Source organism: Rhinopithecus bieti, unplaced genomic scaffold (genome assembly GCF_001698545.2).
Source record: "Rhinopithecus bieti isolate Rb0 unplaced genomic scaffold, ASM169854v2 scaffold_8690, whole genome shotgun sequence".
Classification (NCBI taxonomy): domain Eukaryota; kingdom Metazoa; phylum Chordata; class Mammalia; order Primates; family Cercopithecidae; genus Rhinopithecus; species Rhinopithecus bieti.
The window spans coordinates 249,437-267,677 of record NW_016805815.1 but is presented as its reverse complement, the minus strand read 5'-3'; the positions used below and the strand labels follow the sequence as shown (position 1 = coordinate 267,677).

Below are 18,241 nucleotides of genomic sequence, written 5' to 3'. Positions count from 1 at the left end.
CCACAGCATCTGCACAGTGATTTTTTGTTGTCATTGTTTTTGAGATGGAGTCTCACTCTGTCACCCAGGCTGGAGTGAAGTGGTGCGATCTCAGCTCACTGCAACCTCCATCCCCCCGGTTCAAGCGATTCTCCTGCCTCAGCCTCCCGAGTAGCTGGGATTATAGGCACGCGGCACCATGCCTGGGTGATTTTTTGTATTTTTAGTAGAGACGGGGTTTCACCATGTTGGTCAGACTGGTCTTGAACTCCCGATCGCAGAAGCGATCCACCGGCCTCTGCTTCCCAAAGTGCCGGGATTACAGGCCTGAGCCACCGCGCTCGGGCATGATTTGTAAATTTGTCATCCAAAGGACCACCAGGATGGCTAGATGGTAGACAAGAGTTTTACTGTCAATGTCAGTTTGCAAACCAGGGAGAGTCTCTAACATGAACCCAAAGTGCTCTCTCAGAAGAACAGAGATTAGAGGTTTTATTTTAAAAAGAGAAATATTAACTTATTTCTCTTGGAGAAAGTTCATAGGCATTAGTAAGGGTCTGGGGAGCTCTGACTGGGGAGCGAAGCCAGGGGAGCCTGATCAGTCCTGGAGGTGCAAGTTATGCTGAAACTATGGAATAAAACTGGCTTCAGGTCGGGCGCGGTGGCTTCCTCCAGTAATTTCAGCGCTTTGGGAGGCCGAAGCGGGCGGATCACTTGAGGTCAGGAGTTCGAAACCAGCCTGGCCAACATGGTTAAACCCCGTCTCTACTAAGTATAAAACACTAGCCGGGCTGGCACCTGTAGTCCCAGCTTACGGGGAGGCTGAGGCAGAAGCGCTTGAACCCGGGCGGCAGAGGCTGCAGTGGGCTGAGATCACGCCACTGCACTCCAGCCTGGGCGACAGAACGAGACAACGTCTCAAAAAAAAAAAATTTTTTTTTCTTTATAAAAAGACAAATAAAAAATCTGATTTCGGGTTACAACAGGCAGCTCAGCAGCCGGCCTGATGGTGACACTCCTCAAGGACGGCCTGCCCCGTGCTTCCCCCCTACCCCGCTGCTCGACTCTGCTGTGGTTGGGTATGGCAACAATGACACATTTTTATGATCAAGTTTCACAAATGACACACACGAACTGTCTCGCTAACACACAGCACATACGATGACCGGAAACGGACACCAGAAAGGAAAAAAACGAGCCACAGTGCCGGGCGTGCCGGGCCTTTCTTAAGACGTCCCCATCCGTGGCTGGAGGACAGCCCGGGCGGCGGCGGGGACCTCGGGGCGGGTGCGTCGGGGCAGGGCACGGCGAGCCCAGGGCTTCTCAGGACCACCAGGCCACCTGGACGCTGGGGAGGAACCCCCACTCCGACGCCTGCTAGGAGGGCACCAACCGCGCTCCACTGTGGCCAGGTCGCCGCCGCTCCCGGCTGCCAATGACAAGCTAGCGCGGCGCCTGTACGCGCATGACGTCAGCACGCACGGCGCCAGCCCGTACGCATGACGTCAGCACGCACGGCGTCGGTGCGTGCGCGCCCAGAGGTTCCGCCCGGCGGCAGTCCCAGCGGAGCTTGCGGGTGCCGGTGGGACCTGGTTTCGTCTGTGGGCCCGGGGGCGGCGGGGGCCGAGGAGTGAGCGGCCGGCTGAGCCCACCACCTCGCTGGGCCCTCCCTGGCTCCCGGCCTCGGGCAGCGGCGAGCGCGCGGGTCGCCATGTCGTACATGCTCCCGCACCTGCACAATGGCTGGCAGGTGGACCAGGCCATCCTCTCGGAGGAGGACCGCGTGGTCGTCATCCGCTTCGGCCACGACTGGGACCCCACCTGCATGAAGATGGACGAGGTCCTGTACAGCATCGCGGAGAAGGTAGCGCGCCGGACCCTCCCGCCCTGCTGGCTGTGCTTCCGCAGCGGCCCCGCGCCTCTGCCCCGCCGGCCTCGCCTGGGGGCGCGAGCCGTTCCCCGAGGAGGGGCCGCGGCGCCGTCGTCCAGGCGATTCCTTCCCGCGGTGCGGGCGAGCGCTCTCGGGGCTGTGCCGGCGTTTCGCGCCTTTTTCTGCAGGGAGCTCCTGTAGTTGTTCACATTTTAAGGGGTTTATGATCCCCCTCCCCTCAAAGGAATTCATTATTTCTGTTGTTAAGGCGTTTTTCCCAAACTTACAGTGCAGCGAACAAAATACACTTGCAGGTTTTGAGAGCGCGGATCCTTAATTTAAAAGGATGCCTTTTTTTGGTACCTTATTTGTTTGTTGTATGTGTAAAGCAGAACTTTCATGTTAATAGCATAAGAAATCCTGTTTTTCTATTGGTGGTGTTTTCTTCCACCACGCTTTTGTAAGTCATGTGATTTATAGCTTAGAGTGATTAAGATGCAGAAAACATCAGGAGAAAATAGAAATATGCTTTGTTAGAACTAGTTTTCTGAATTTCTAATATTAGTACATTGAGAAGTCTTGGCACTTACTTGCTGACAGACAATAAAAGTTGTAGGACGCTGTTTTATAACCAGGGTTCATTCTTTTTCTTTCGTTCCTCATAGCAATTTTAGGATGACATTTATTTAGGTTTTGCAGCTGTAGCAATAGGGCAAAGGGCACAAATACTAGGGTGTTAATAAAATATTTGCCATATTAATTTTCCGTAAGTAATTTGAGCGGTTATTCATTTTAAAAGTAACATTGAAGCTATCTTTTCTTTCACAGATGCTAAAAAGTAGGCTGGGTTAAAATAACTCCTTTGAGTAAACAGTAACAGATATAAAGACATTTTATATTGAGGAAAAGGAAAGACTATGGCCTGCCATTTATTAATTCTTGCTATTTCTTATTTAGTAGGAGAGGCATGATGTTAGGAACTGTTGTTATATTTTAGTTATTACAGGAGTCTCTTGGAGTGCTTACTAAAATGCATCTGTGATTCTGAGTCTATGGGTATGGGGTGAAGTCCAACAATGACTTTTTAAAGAAGCCCCTCAGGGAATTCTGATGTGACCTGACCTTGAACCACACACTCAGAAACCCTTCCATGGGGGTCAGGGACAGAGGCGGAGTGCTTTATTACCAGCCGTCTCCCAGCCTCTTCCTCTTGGACACCAGGACACTGAGGACTTGAGGAGCTGCCCAGTGAATCAGGAGAGAAGCAGTTCTCTCACACTGGGACTTCTGCCAGCCAGGGGTTAGAGATGATGAGTGAGGCAGTGCCAGCACTTCAGCTTTTCATTGCTTGGCTTGTAGTGGACAAGGGCAGATACTGGAAATCCAGCGAAGAACTGATGAAGAGCAGTTTCCCGATAAGTAAATCACTGCTTGTAAATCACTGACTTTGAGTTACGAGTTCTAGAATCTTTCACTGTTCTACCTTGCAGGTGGTGGCATAAACATCAGCTGGTGTTCAGATCCTGCTGCCGGCAGCTCGAGGCTAGGATGGCTGGCGATGTGAGGGCCTTTGTCTCATCACATCCAGGCAGAGCTCACCAAGATGCTCTTAGCTAGGAAACAGATTTTATGTGTTAATGTAAGTCTTTAGGGTCTTTGCCAGATGTGCTCTTTTTTTCCAATTCCTTTATGTCCAATTTCTGTGTTATTACAGAATGAATCACTGTATCACTAGTGGACACACACTTAAGGACAGTTGAAATGGGCTCACTTTGGGGTATTTTTTTTTTTGGTCTTTTAAAATAGTTTGATTTTGTTTTGTCCAAAATTCGGATTGCTTTATTAATAAACTTTTAATGCAGATATTATAGTATAATCATTAAAAGCGCAAACCTAGGCCAGGGACGGTGGTTCATGTCTGTAATCCCAGCACTTTAGTTGGGAGGCTAGTGTAGGCAGATCACTTGAGCCCAGGAATTCGAGACCAGCCTGGACAATATGGTGAAACCCCTTCTCTACTAAAAGTACAAATGCCAGACGTGGTGGCACATGCCTGTAGTCCCAGCTACTTGGGAGGCTGAGGTGGGAGAATCACCTGAGCCCGGGAAGTCAAGGCTGCAGTGAGCCATGATTATACCACTGAACTCCAGCCTGGGCAACAGGAGTGAGACCCTGTCTCCAAAAATAAGTGCAAACCTGAAATGCATTAAAAGACTATTCATGTTTTATTTTCTTCTTAGTATATGGGCAAAATATGACTTTCTAATTCTGGAAGCCCTTTTTGGGGAAGCTCAACAGAAAGTTTTGAAATGTAAGGTTTTAGTATAAAGAACAATGTAACTATTTAAAAATTTCCCTGTGCAGAAATGGCAGATAATGGAGAATCTTCCTTATCTTGTTATGAGTCCTGTCTGTATATCCCAGCTGTTTTAAAGTGAGTAACAGTTGCAAATGTTCGGGCTGGACTTGATACGATTTTTTCTAGATGTGTTGTATTGATCTGCTGCTTCCACAGGGCCCACTTGACCTCATGCTGGGTTAGAGTTGAGCTGTAAACTTCAGGAAGAAAGTTAGTCTGGAAACAGAGCTACACTTAAATATTTCACAGGTGCCTAGAGTTTGCTAATAAGTGTGGGGCAATTCATTTGATAAAGTGATAATAATAAAGTTTTCAGCTGGGCACTATGTCTCACGCCTGTGGTGCCAGTACTTTGGGAGGCCGAGGTGGGTGGTTCCCTTGAGCCCAGGAGTTTGAGAACAGCCTGGGCAACATGGTGAAACCTTGTCTGTACAAAAAGTGCAAACATCAGCTGAGTGTGGTGGCCTGCGCCTGTGGTCTCAGCTACTCGGTAGGCTAAGACGGAAGGGTATGAGTCCAGGAGTTCAAGGCTGTGACAAGCTATGATCGCGCCACTGCGTGCCAGCCTGGGTGACACAGTGAGACCCTGCCTCAAAAAAAAAAAAAAGAGTTTTCTATTTAGCAGCTGATTTTATGCAGTTTTGAAGCCAGACAATTTTGTGTACCTTTGAGCTGTCTTTCCATTTTGTAGGGACACTGTCACCTAAATCCCATGATGGGTGAGAAGACTGAATGAGATATTTAAGTTTTGTGTTAGAAAGCCCACGCAGATAGAGTTTAAAGTAGCATCAGTGAGCTGGGCACTGTGGCACGTGCCTGTAACCCCAGCTACTCAGGAAGCTCAGATGGGAGATGAGCGCAGGAGGTCAAGGCTGTGGTAAGCTATCATCGTGCCATTGCACTCCACCCTGGGTGACAGAGCGAGACCCCATCTCTAAAAACAAAAAAATTCCTCAGTAATATTATTGACTCATGATAGTACTTTTTTTTTTTTTTTGAAACAAGAGTCTTCTTGTGTTGTCCAGGCTGGAGTGCAGTGGCACGATCTTGGCTCACTGCAACCTCAGCCTCCCGAGTAGCTGGGGCTACAAGCCTGTACCACCACCATACCCTGCTAATTTTTGTATTTTTAGTAGAGATGGGGTTTTGCCATTTTGGCCAGGCTGGTCTCAAACTACTGGCCTCAAGTAAGCCAGTCACCTCAGCCTCCCAAAATTCTGGGATTACAAGTGTGAGCCACCATGCCTGACCCATGATAGTGTATTCAAATAAATTGTGTATAAGGCAGATATATATTTATGGAACTTCATAGGAGCCATATTAGGGGGTCTATCTTAAGTATCACATTAAGAATCACAGAACGCCCATTGAACCAGTGAGAGTCAACACTCAGCTAGATGAGGAATCTTGTAGAAACAAACAGAATGGACATTTTTGGTGTTTCCTCTGGATTTTTGTCTCTGGATAAAAAACAGCCTTGTAGCTAGCAACAAAGTATGAGGGGTAGTAATGAGCGGTGGTTGAGGGTGCAGACTCTAGGCTCTTGGCACTTCATAACTGCATGAGCGTTACGAACTTGGCTCTGCGTGTCATCTTACCTGTGTAAAGGGGATACTCGTGCCTAACTCATAGGGTTGCAGTGGGGTTACTAAAGGTTTCTAGAGCACTCCTGTCACATAGGCAGCAATGCCACTGTTACTACGGATTACTAATTCTCACATACATAGGCTCTAAGGGGCAGCTCCTGTCCAGCATAGGCAGGCAATGGGCCATGTTACTAACTGTGATTACTTTCTCAACATTACTCAGGCTCTAAGGGCAGCTCCCTGCACATGAAGGCAGCATGCCACTTGTTACTACTGTGATTACGTTTTCTCACCATTAACGAAGAGAGCTAGGCTCTTAGGCTCTAGGGCACTCCTGTCACATAGGCAGCAATGCCACTGTTACTACTGTGATTACTTTCTCACATTACTAGGCTTGCAAGAGTTTTTGTGAGAGCTGATTAAGGCAAACATTAATTTTAGAAAGTCCAGTTAGTTTTTTTATGGCTTTGACATGAATTACCTAAAATGTAAAATCAACACTTCAAAATTTGTTGTGCTAACAACTACCCAGAACACTTTTTCCAGAATTTTAGGTATTTTTGTTAGCTGGTTCAGGGACTCCATGCAAAAGTGTAGAACAGTGGTTGCTATCATGTGCCAGCCTTTAGCCATGTGTTTTATAGAGTTATTTCATTGTAACTTGGCAGGTGGACTTAGAGGCATGTGGAAGAACTGCTGAGCACTTGAATTGCTGACTTGCCTGAAGAAAAAGCTTATGAGGTGTGTAGGCAAGAGAGTTGGAAAAGATCCTTACAATTGTAGGGGATCAAAGAATTTAAAAATAATTTGAGGCCAGCGCGGGGGCCCACACCTGTCATCCCAGCAGTTTGGGAGGCCGAGGCAGGCGGATCATCTGAGGTCAGGAGTTTGAGACCAGCTTGGCCAACATGGCGAAACCCATCTCTACTAAAAATACAAAACTTAACCGGATGTGCTGGTGGGCGCCTGTAATCCCAGCTACTCAGGAGGCTGAGGTGGGAGGATCTCTTGAGGCTGGGACACAGAGGTTGCAGTGAGCCAAGATCATGCCACTGCACTCCAGCCTGGTTGACGAAGTGAGCCCCGTCTAAAAAAGGAAAGAAAAAGCTGCCTTTGTTGAGGAAGTCACAGGATGACTTGGCAGAACGGTGTGGCTGCACTCACCCAGCTCCTCCAAGTGCTTGACTGCCGTGGAAATGTCGCCACCCGCAGGTGCTGCTGGATGTTTGCTGATGTCTGCCCTCAGCTCGTGCTCCTCCAGTCACCCCACAGATGCCATTTCACCAAGAAAAGAGGGGGGTGAGGGGGCTGGGGAGCTCCGCTCTACCTGCCCCTTCCAGCCTCTCCTGTCTCAACTCCCGAGTGCCACAGCAACTTCCCTCCCTCTCCATAGCCACGCCTCTTGAAAGTTGTCCACACTGAAGACCTCTGTTCCTCAGTCCTTCAGCCCCTTCAGTGTCCCCGTCCCATCCCGTCCCCTCTGGCAACCTCTCTGGGGCACTTGGCACAGCTTCCGGGAGTCTCCTGCCTTGGTTTCTGAGGCTGCCTCCTTGGCATCCCTTTCCTGCCCCCAACTCTACAGTGGGCATCTGCGCTCACTACCAAGCCTTTCCTGGCACCTACCACCCTGGCTGGGGTCACTGCTGGATGTAGGTGGCGGCGGTAAGGTAGCTCTCTCCAGCCCAGACTCCTTTGTACAGCTTCAGGCCAGTCACTTCCTGGAGGGCCTTTTTCTCTGGGTGTCCCTTAGTTTTCTCAAACTCAGTGTGTACAAAACTGAACCTTTCAATCCCTGCTTTCTTAGAAGTAAATACATGGCCCAGAATCCCAAGCAGAAAAGGTCCTCTGTGGGCCAGTCCACCTGCGCATCTGTCCCCACTGCCCTGCACCTCTGCTGCCTTGCCCTGGTCCTGGATCTGAGACCTGGCTGCTGTTCTTGTGTCTTTCTCTTTACACATGGAATTCTCTAAGGACATATTTTTCCTGCCACCCCATAACCACGCCACTGCCCCGTCTCCTGTGGGTAGGCTAATTCTGTCATGGCTTGGTGGAGGATCTGTCATCCGGAGTTCAGGCTTTGGAGCCAGACAGGGTGCATCTTAGCTGTGCCCCTTCCCCATGCGGTTGGGCATCACTCACGTGACCTTTCTGAGCCTGAATTCCATCGCCTAAACCATCAGTGACATCTATTTAGAGGTGTTGAAAGAATTAGAATCCATGAGTGAGAAGTGCCTCATACATAGTGGATTCTCAAGTGAATGTTCATGAAACTGGTCTGTGGTGACATCAGAGGATATTCAAATTCTCATGGCACATGAGCTTTATGTGGCAGTTTGCTTCTGTTAGAATTCTCGGGATTAGATGCAGTGGGCTGGAGCCTGAAGGCAAAAGGAGAGTCACATTTGTAACTTTAAAGCTTTAAAGTTACATTTACTCAGTTGCCTTCTGATTATTACTGTTGTTGTTGTTGTTATCTTGAGAAAGAGTCCCGCTCTGTCCTTCAGGCTGGAGTGCAGTGGCATAATCTCAGCTCACTGCAGTCTCCACATCCTGGAGTCAAGTGATTCCCTGTCTCAGCCTCCCAAGTAGCTGGGATTACAGGCGTGCACTGCCACACCCAGCTAATTTTTGTATTTTTAGTAGAGACAGAGTTGCACCGTGGTGGCCAGGTTGGTCTCAAACTCCTGACCTCAAGTGATCCACCCGCCTCAGCCTCCCAAAGTGCTGGGATTACAGGCGTGAACCACCACACCCGGCCCTGTGCTCTGCTTATTAAATGCCTACAAATTATTAAAAACCACAGATGGTTACAATATTTACTATTTTTTATGTGCAAGAAAAGAGATGATAAAAATTTGTTGTGACTTTTCTTTTTTTTAAAGTACACAATTTACAACCCTGTCCAAATGATATTTAAAGTAATTTATTATTTGCATGGTGATTCCATAAGTTAATGTAATGTTAGTGGTATTTACAGTATCCCTGAGCAAGGCATTGAAGGGATAAAAATGAAATATATTATTTTGATTTTCCTAATGCCTGTGACCATTTATTTTGTTGGTGTATTTATTTTAGCTTCTGTAGGGAAGTATTTTAAGTCAAACCAAAAGACAGTTTATTAGTTTACCATGAAAATAAAGCCGGTTTCTGGCAACCTGACCAACACATTCTCACCTGGGCACTGCAGGAAACCAGAGTTTCAGAAATGGGCGTTGTCAGAGTAACTGTACTCAGAGGGGCCCATGTCTAATGCAGGCGTCGCTTTGGCATTTTGAAAGCACATGGTCGGCGAAGCGCACGCTCCTGCAGTGGGCCGTGTGCCGGAGTTCCCATACGGTTTTCTTCACCAAAGCTGAAGGGCGGTGGAGTCCGTGTGAAGCGTGGGCTTTCTCACTCCCCGTCTCCCCACCCTGCTCCATGGTTTACATTTCCATCTTAGTTTTTTAAAAATATTTCCTAAAGTAGAGAATATAGTGAACCTTCTGTTCCTATTGTTTGACTTCAACAATTGCTGGTATTTTGCTGGTCTTGTGTTTTCTAACCCTTCACTTTTCTAGGCTGCATGTTTCATGCAAATCCCGCATATCATTATTTCACCTGCAAGTTACAGTCAGGTTGTCAGAATTAGTTTTGTATGAGGAAATGCTGTGCATATCCCATTGGTTTCCCACGACTGCCGTGACAGGATGCTGCAAGCCGAGAGGCTTAAAACAACAGGAGCTGGTCTCACAGTCCGTGCACCAGAGCCCAGAATCGAGCTTGTCTCACAGTCTGTGCACCAGAGCCTAGAATCGAGCTTGTCTCACAGTCTGTGCACCAGAGCCCAGAATCAAGGTGTTTTCCATGCTAGGCTCTCTCTGAAACCCGCCAAGGAGAGTCCTCGTATTTCTCGCAGTTTCTGGTGCTGTCAGCAGCCTCTTGCAGCTCCTAGGCTTGTAGACGCCTCTGCAGTCCTCGGTGCCCCCAGGGCCTCCTGTCCCTGTGTCTTCATGGTGCCATTTTCCTGTAAGGACACCAGTCACACCAGATTAGGGGCCCACCTACTCCAGTATGACCTCATCGCAGTGCCCTTTCCAAATTAGCCATGCTGTCAGTACTGGGTTTAGGACTTCAACTGTTTTGGGGACGTAGTTTAACTCATAACACATATAAGTGACTACAAGCTTCTAAAGGGCATTGAGTTAGTATTTATAAAGAGCCTTTAAAATGTCATATCCTTTGTTCCAGAATTTTAGGAATTTGTCCTTAGGAAATAATGAAGTATGTATACAAATTTAAGGGGGAAAATATTCACAGGTGAATAATTGATATTAATGAAAAATCAGAGAGTAACAGAAGAATGGTGTAGGAGGCTCTTCTCGCATTGCTATAAAGAAATACATGAGACCGGGTAACTTATGAGAAAAGAGGTTTAATTGGCTCACAGTTCTGCAGGCTGTACAGTAAGTATGGTACCGGCATTTGCTTCTCGGGAGGCCTCAGGACCTTCCAATCATGGCAGAAGGCAAAGGGGAACAGGTACGTCGCACGGTGAAAGCTGGGGCGGAATGTCACACACTTAAACAACCTCAGCTCATTACCCCGAGGACATCACCAAGAGGATGACGTTCAACCATTGATGAGAAATCCATCCCATGATCCAGTCCCCTCCCACCAGGCCCCACCTGCAACCCTGGGAGTTAGGTTTCAACCTGAGATTTGGGTAGGGACAAATATCCAACTATATCAAATGGTAAAGTAATGGCATAGCCATTTGATGAATCATGCAGCCACAAAAGTGTTCCGTTTTTGGAAAGTAGGTAATGTATGGAAAAGAATGCTCATAATTGGCCGGCGGGGTGGCTCACACCTGTAATTCCAGCACTTTGAGAGGCTGAGGTGGGTAGATCACCTGTCAGGAGTTTGAGATCAGCCTGGGCAATATGGTGAAACCTCATTCTACTAAAAATACAAAAATTAGCCAGATGTACTAGCACACACCTGTAATCCCAGCTACGCGGGAGGCTGAGGCTGGAGAATAGCTTGAACCCGGGAGGTGGAGGTTGCAGTGAGCCAAGATCGTGCCACTGCACTTCAGACTGGGTGACAGATCGAGACTGTCTCAAAAAAAAAGAAAGCTCATAATTAAAGCAGGATACAAAATATTGTTGTACGATCACAATATGACCACATTTTGCTATGTCGGAACAGAAATAGTATAAACAAATTAAAATATATCCATAAGAAAGAGGGGAAAGAATATAGTAAAAATAGTGCAAGGCATAGTGGCTCACGCCTGTAATCGCAGCACTTTGGGAAGCCAAGGCAGGCGTATCACGTGAGTCCAGGAGTTCAAGACTACTCTGGGCAACATGGCAAAACCCTGTCTCTTTTTTTTTTTTTATTATACTTTAAGTTCTAGGGAAAACCCTGTCTCTACAAAAAATACAAAAATTAGCCAGGTGTGATGGTACGTGCCTTTAGTCCCAGCTACTTGGGAGGCTGAGATGGGAGGATCGCTTGAGCCCAGGAGGCAGAGGTTGCAGTGAGCCAGGATCTTGCCACTGCACTCCAGCCTGGGCAGCAGAGCCAGACCCTGTCTCCGAAAAAAAGATAACAGCAGTCACCCCTGGGTGTTGGGATTGGAGGTGATTTTATTTTCTTTTTATTTTTCTGGCTTTTCTAAATCTCTGATAAACTTGCAATTAAAGAAAAAATAACAGGAAATGTGTTTTATTGGGGTACTATTAGTATTTGCAAGTGTTCAAACCTAACTGCGGGAAAATGATGGCAGGATTCTACAGGCATATTTTAGAGCAGCTGTGAGATGCATGAAACTATGTAAAGTTTCGTATAGACGATTTACTAGATCAGCATAAATGATGTATCTGTGGACATTTTCTGCAGGACTTTCATAACTTGTTACCTGAGTGAAATTTAATTCCTAGGCAATTCTGGGAAATGGTGGCATGAGGCAGAAGGACCCAGTGGCCAGTTCCTGAAGTGTTCTGGGAAACGGTGGCGTGAGGTGGAAGGAGCCGGTGGCCAAGGTCCCGGCTATGATTGCACCACTGCGCTCTGTGGACGACAGAGTGAGACCCTGTCTCAAAAAAACAAAACAAAAGTTGCCCTGATCCACACAAATTCTTGGTTTTGTTTTTATAAATGTGCTTTTATAAAGTGAAAGCCAAAGTGTTCTGTTATTTCAGTTTTTTTTTTTTTAATCTCCTTTTAGGTTAAAAATTTTGCAGTTATTTATCTTGTGGATATTACAGAAGTACCTGACTTCAACAAAATGTATGAGTTATACGATCCATGTACTGTCATGTTTTTCTTCAGGTATGTTATCTTAAAGTCGTTATTGAAATTGAATATTGTCAGTTTGGAAGTTTAATGTAACCAAGATCTCTTTATTTTATTTTGAAGGAAGTTGGTTCTGCAGTCATATCCCAATATCATCTGTATCACCAGGCAATCAGTGTGAATCTTTTAAATAATTTTCAAAGTAACAATTCTAGTTTTAGCATTTACTCAATAACAAATTATCCTTTTGAAATAACTTCGGTGGGAAACTAGGTGAAGTGTAATTCAATGAAAGACATTCTTACTGACATTTTAGATACCTTGAACTAATCTGTTCATCAAAAATGTGTTGTAAAATCACGAATTTAGGCCAGGCGCAGTGGCTCACGCCTACAATCCCAGCACTTTGGGAGGCCGAGGTGGGTGGATCACAAGGTCAGGAGTCAAGACCAACCAGGCTAAGATGGTGAAACCTCGTCTCTACTAAAAATACAAAATTAGCCAGGCGTGGTGGCGCATGCCTGTAATTTCAGCTACTGGAAGGCTGAGGCAGGAGAATCGCTTGAATGTGGGAGGTGGAGGTTGCAGTGAGCCGAGATCGCGCCATTGCACTCCGCCTAGGCAACGAGCAAAACTCCGTCTCAAAAGAAAAAAACAAAAAAACCTAATTTATTAAATATGCTATCGACTTTAGTGTCCTTTTTTATATCTAAGAGGAACACCTGAACTGAATTATTTTGCTTATAAATACAAGATTATTTTATCAGCTCAAAAATTTCATTATGGAAATTTAATGGGGAAGAAAATCCCCATCTGATGCTGTTTTTGCTTGTTTAGTTACCATAGAGGTTGGTGAATTAGCTACATGAGCATTAACCGTTCTCCAAAAGTGGAGCCTCCTGCTTGATCAGGAAGGTCAGGTGGGTTGTACAGGGTATGTATTAGTTTCATAGTCTTTGTAACAAATTAGCACACATTGAGCAGCTTAAATCACCCCCCTTTTCAGAGCTCACAGCTCTGTAAGTCAGACATCCAGGCAGGGCCCGCTGGATTCCTGCTCAGCGTCTCCCAAGGTCTGAACCATGGGCCAGGTGCTTATCTGGAGTGTCTGAGGGGCTTGTTTGGGTTGTGGGCCGAATCCAGCTCTTCGTGGTGGAGAGTCTGAGATCTGCTTCCTTGCTTCTGTTACCTGAGGCCACTCTGCTGCTAGAGACCTCATCACCCTCAAAGCCAGCACCGGCACGCCGCACGTTGAGGTATTTTCACAGAAGTTCTCTGATTTCCTGAAAAGTTCTGCCTGGGGAAAATGCTCTGGTTTTAGAGGACTGTGATTAGATTAGACTTGCCCAAATAATCCAGGATAATCACCTTGTTTTATTGATTTATTGAGATGGAGTCTCACTCTGTCACCCGGGGGGAGGGCAGTGGTGCCATCACAGCATCCTTGAACTCCTGGCTTCAAGCCATCCTCCCGCCTCAGGCTGCCAAGGTGGGAGGCACTGTCGCGGTTCTGGGCATCGGGTTACGCCCCCCTGGACATGCCCTTAGGCTTCCTAGGCGCCTCCTGTTTGGTTGAGAAGGTCTGTGAGGTGCACCTGCATTTCTTGTGAACTTTGATCTTTCATAGGTTTCAGCAGAGGTTGCGTGGCCGACCCTCATCCTTTCCTCTACTGTGCGTTCAGCAGCCATTTCTGAATTTCAGCACCTTTGGCCATCCGGAGAGGCTCAAGAATTTATTCCTTTTGTTAACAGTTCTTACACGAATTTGCCTGTTTCCTCTCTTGAAGGCAGCACCTCCGAGACTTTGCTTGGAAGTTTCCGCAGCTAAATATCCCAAGTGTGTTGCTTTTGAGCTCTGATCTCCCATAACTGCGGACCCCGTGTCCCTGTTCCTCGGCCACTCTGTAACGGGTCCCCTTTTCTCCGTTTCCCAGTAACGCACTCCTCACTTCCTTCCGAGCCCACACCAGGCATTCCTAAAGTCCATATTTCTGTTAACAGCCTGTTTGAGGCAATAGAGGCCTTTTCTATTTTGTCCCTCAAAATTCTTCAGGTGAGAACAGGGAGGGCCGTCTTAGGTCTCTGTCCCCCACAGCGTGCAGTGGAGGCCAGCCTGGGGCTGGAGATGCTGTGAGGGGCAAGGAGGCTGCAGGGAACAGCCTTGGATGGAGGCTGTAGCCTACTTAGTGTAGTTTGATATTCTTAGGACTGATGCTGTGCTCAGAAAAGGAGATGAAACTTCCTTCTGTGGTTTCTGTGATTCAGAATATTAAGACAGACGGTACTTTAGTTACCTTATGCACTAAACATGTATCTTGAGCCCCCACCAGGTTTGTGGTCTAGTGGTGGGGCCTAATGTCAGATACGACAGGATTCCCACTCTCATTGGACTTTGTCTGATAGAAGAAACAGCTGAGTAAATGAGCAGGGAGTACTGAAGAAGTGAAAGGAGGCAGGTGTTTATGAGATGTAAATGCTGAAGAAGTACACCCAAGTCAGATAGGGCTACAGGGAGGGTGCTACGGGCAGCCCCTAGTCAGTGTAGAAGGATCTTGGTGCATGCTGCGTGGAGCGCCGGCCTGCAGCATGGAGAATGAGAGGGCGGCCAGAGGTGGGCTCCAGACCCTGATCAGATTTGCCTTTCCTGAACCAGAGACGTCACTGGGAACGCTTTCCATGGAATAGTAGGTGGAAGCCAAATGCATGATCTTGTGGAAGTGAACGTTAAAAAACAGTCTTCAGGTGGGGCATGCCTGCTGCCCAGCCACTCTGCAGGCCGGGGTTCGAGTCCGGCCTTAGCCACATAGACCTCATCTCTAAGAAAAATAATCAGGTCAGGCGCAGTGGCTCACACCTGAAATCCCAGCACTTTGGGAGGCCAAGGTGGGAGGATCACTTGAGGCCGTGAATTTGAGACCAGCTTGGGCAACATAGGGATACCCCATCTCTACAAAAAACTAGAAATTAGCTGGGTGTGGTGGCTCATGCCTGTGGTCCCTGTTACGTAGAGGACTGAGGTGGAAGGATCATTTGGGCCGGAAGGTTGATTTTGCTGCCGTGCCCTAGCCTAGATGACAGTGAGACCCCATCTCAGAAAGAAACTTCAACAAACCAGGATAAATTTATGCCAGTACAACAAAGGGCTAATATCATTACCTTGTAAAGTGCACATAAGTATTCATAAGAAAAAGAACTAGGCTCTTGAAAGGTAAGAATCATCTGCTTCCCTCACCGTAAACATGCAAAATGTCATCTTCATTTCATAGTTGAAGGGCTTTTAATACAATTTATGTCAGTGCTCAGAAAAGCACCATGAAAAACTTACACATTGCTTTTATCAGGTAAATCAGCACAAATTAGATGGGGGTCTCGTTTTGTTAGCCATGTTGGTCTCAGACTCCGGGCCTCAAGTGATCCTCCTGCCTCAGCCTCCCAAAATTTAGGGATTACAGGCGTGAGCCACTGCGCCTGCCCTCCTTTGACCTTTTAATTTCCCCTTAGAATATTTGTCCTAAATAAATACAGAAAAATGCAGGGAAAAGCATGGTGGACGATGCATAGCATTTTTAAAAAGCACTTTTAGGTGCTTCCTGTGTTCTCCTGCATCATGGCAGACACTCGATTTTACACGTTCTTCAGTGATGTTAACAAGAACTTGTAACAGTGGGAAAAATACAGCATTGTTTTCAAGGAATTCTTTTTTAAAGGGATTTTTATGAGAATGGATGCCCTTGTTTCTCTTTGCAGGAACAAGCACATCATGATTGACTTGGGGACTGGCAACAACAACAAGATTAACTGGGCCATGGAGGACAAGCAGGAGATGGTCGACATCATAGAGACTGTGTACCGTGGGGCCCGCAAAGGCCGCGGCCTGGTGGTGTCCCCCAAGGACTACTCCACCAAGTACCGCTACTGAGGCACCTCAGTCTGCGCGGATAAATGTCCTGGAGCCCTTTTTGTGCAGAAATGTTTTAAGCTATTTATAGCTTTGGAAAATATAGGAAGCTCCAGGGCTGGAGGACCTCTGAGATGGAATTGATTACATGGTCTTCACTCACCAAAATAAACAAGCACGTGGTGAGAGGAGCAGGCCTACTTGTTTGTTCTCAGGAAACTTGAATAGATGACTGATTTTTCCTAGTCAAAGTTAATTCTTATCCTTGGAGTAAAACGAAGGTGTTTATCCTATGAGGTTGTGCATTTTGCATACTTGATTAGTTTGCTGGGGCTGCGGTGACAGCGTGCCCCGAGCTGGGCCTTAACAGAGAAGCTCTCACAGCTTTGCAGGGCTGGGTCCGAGATCGGGCGTCACAGCTTTGCAGGGCTGGGTCTGAGATTGGGCGTCGCAGCTTTGCAGGGCTGGGTCTGAGATCGGGCGTCGCAGGGTGGGTTACTACTGGGGCCGTGAGGGGAATCTGCTCAGGCCTCCCCCTGGCTTCTGGGGGCTGTTGGTGGTCTTGTCAGTTCCTTGGTGTGTGGATACTGCCCATCTCTGCCTTCACCGTGTCCTCCCTGTGTGGGTGCTGGTCTCCAAAATTTCCCCTTTTCGTAGTGACACCATCTGTGTTGGATTGGGGCCCACCCTGCTCCAGCGTGGCCTCATCTTAACTGATTACATTTGCAAGGATCTTATGTCTACAAAAGTCACAGTCTGAGGTGCTGAGGGTTAGGACTTCAATATATAAATTTTGGGGTTACACAGTTCAGTCCATGGCAGAACCCAAAGGCTTACTGTTACTGTGCTTATAAGAACAGTACAATAAAATATTGTTTAGAGCCTTCCCTGTAAGGAATAGAAGAGCTATTTTTTATTCTTCGCAAGATTGTATTTGATGTAAACATATTTTCTATAGAAGCCATGGCCCTTCAGTTCATATAGTTAGAAAATTGCCTTATTGGCCGGGCACGGTGGCTCACGCCTGTAATCCCAGCTACTTGGAAGACTGAGGCAGGAGAATTGTTTGAACCCGGGAAGTGGAGGTTTCAGTGAGCCAAGATCATGCCACTGCACTCCAGCCTGGGCAACAGAGCAAGACCCCGTCTCACAAAAAGAAAAGAGAAAATGTCCTTGTTCCAGTCTCAGGTTTCTCTTGCCCTCTCTCCTAGCAGGGTGGATGGTTGGTTGGGAGCTTCATGTCCCTTCTCAGCACACTCACGCTCTGAAGTGGAAGTGAGGAAGGGCGGGGATGGGGGCACCTGAGCACACCCTGGGCCCTCTGACCTCAGACCCAGGCTCTGCCCCACCAGGTGACCTTGGGCACCTCCTCTGAGCTTCCATTTTCTCCTTGATAAAGGCGGATAATAGTGTGTGCCCTGCACACAGATGTGAACACGGAAGCACATGGTGCCTGCGGGGCACAGGAGTGGTGCACAGAGCTCACTGCTGTCGGGAGGTTGATTGCTGTTGTGAAAACAGGAGGTTACTTACAGAATGAAGCACATTTTTTCCATACACTACAAATGAGTGTGTGCTTTTTAAATGGATTTAAAATTCAAATGCATATCTCTAGTTTAATCTCCCACGTGCTGATTTTTCCATGTATAAAGTAGGAGAGTGTTAACACCATATTAGAGTGAGGGGCTAGGGAGAACATGTATGTGACCTCGAGTACCTGGCATGTAACAGACACTCAGTATTACACTCCGGATATTTCTCCAGAGCAGGTGAAACAGACGGCCAGGAAGCACACAGAAAGACAGCATCACTGCTTGTTAAGGAAGTGCAAGCCAAAACCACAGTGAGATGCCACTTCACACCCACAAGTTGGACTAGATACAAAAAGTAGATCACAATAAGCGTTTGCAAGGATGTGGAAAATTGGAGCCCTCACACTGCTGGTGGGAAAGTGGTAACACAGGCAGGTCGGTTGTCAAAAAGTTAAACAGACTGGGTGCAGGTGTCTCAAGCCTGTAATCCCAGCACTTTGGAAGGCTGAGGCAGACAGATTGCTTGCGCCCAGGAGTTCATGACCAGCCTGGGCAACCTGGTGAGATCCTGTCTCTACAAAAACTACAAAAAATTAGCTGGGCATGGTGGTACCTGCCTGTGGTCCTAGCTACTTGGGAGGCTGAGGCAGGAGGATCACTTAAACCCAGGAGGTCAAGGCTGCAGTGAGCCATGGTTGTGCCACTGCACTCCAGTCTGGGCAACTGAGCAAGACC

At 47.3% G+C, this 18,241-nt stretch overlaps 1 protein-coding gene across 2 annotated transcripts; it reads left to right on the top strand.

Annotated features, from left to right (window-relative positions):
* Positions 1–1,489: 1,489 nt before the first annotated feature.
* On the top strand, positions 1,490–16,270 carry TXNL4A (thioredoxin like 4A). 2 transcript variants are annotated; one of them, XM_017873810.1, is made up of 4 exons: positions 1,501–1,843; positions 3,340–3,488; positions 12,009–12,112; positions 15,824–16,270. In XM_017873810.1, exons 2-4 carry the CDS (start codon positions 3,453–3,455, stop codon positions 15,993–15,995), a joined length of 312 nt encoding a protein of 103 aa, XP_017729299.1. In that variant the 5' UTR covers positions 1,501–1,843; positions 3,340–3,452; the 3' UTR covers positions 15,996–16,270. The 2 variants fall into 2 exon arrangements, with proteins under 2 accessions (XP_017729298.1, XP_017729299.1); XM_017873809.1 differs by lacking the exon at positions 3,340–3,488 and having other exon boundaries at positions 1,490–1,843.
* Positions 16,271–18,241: the final 1,971 nt, after the last annotated feature.

Coding starts and splice junctions, on each gene's coding strand:
- TXNL4A (XM_017873809.1), top strand. CDS start 1,691: ATGTCGTACATGCTCCCGCACCTGCACAATGGCTGGCAGGTGGACCAG. Junction 1,844..12,008: donor TGTACAGCATCGCGGAGAAG/GTAGCGCGCCGG, acceptor ATCTCCTTTTAG/GTTAAAAATTTTGCAGTTAT. Junction 12,113..15,823: donor ACTGTCATGTTTTTCTTCAG/GTATGTTATCTT, acceptor TTCTCTTTGCAG/GAACAAGCACATCATGATTG.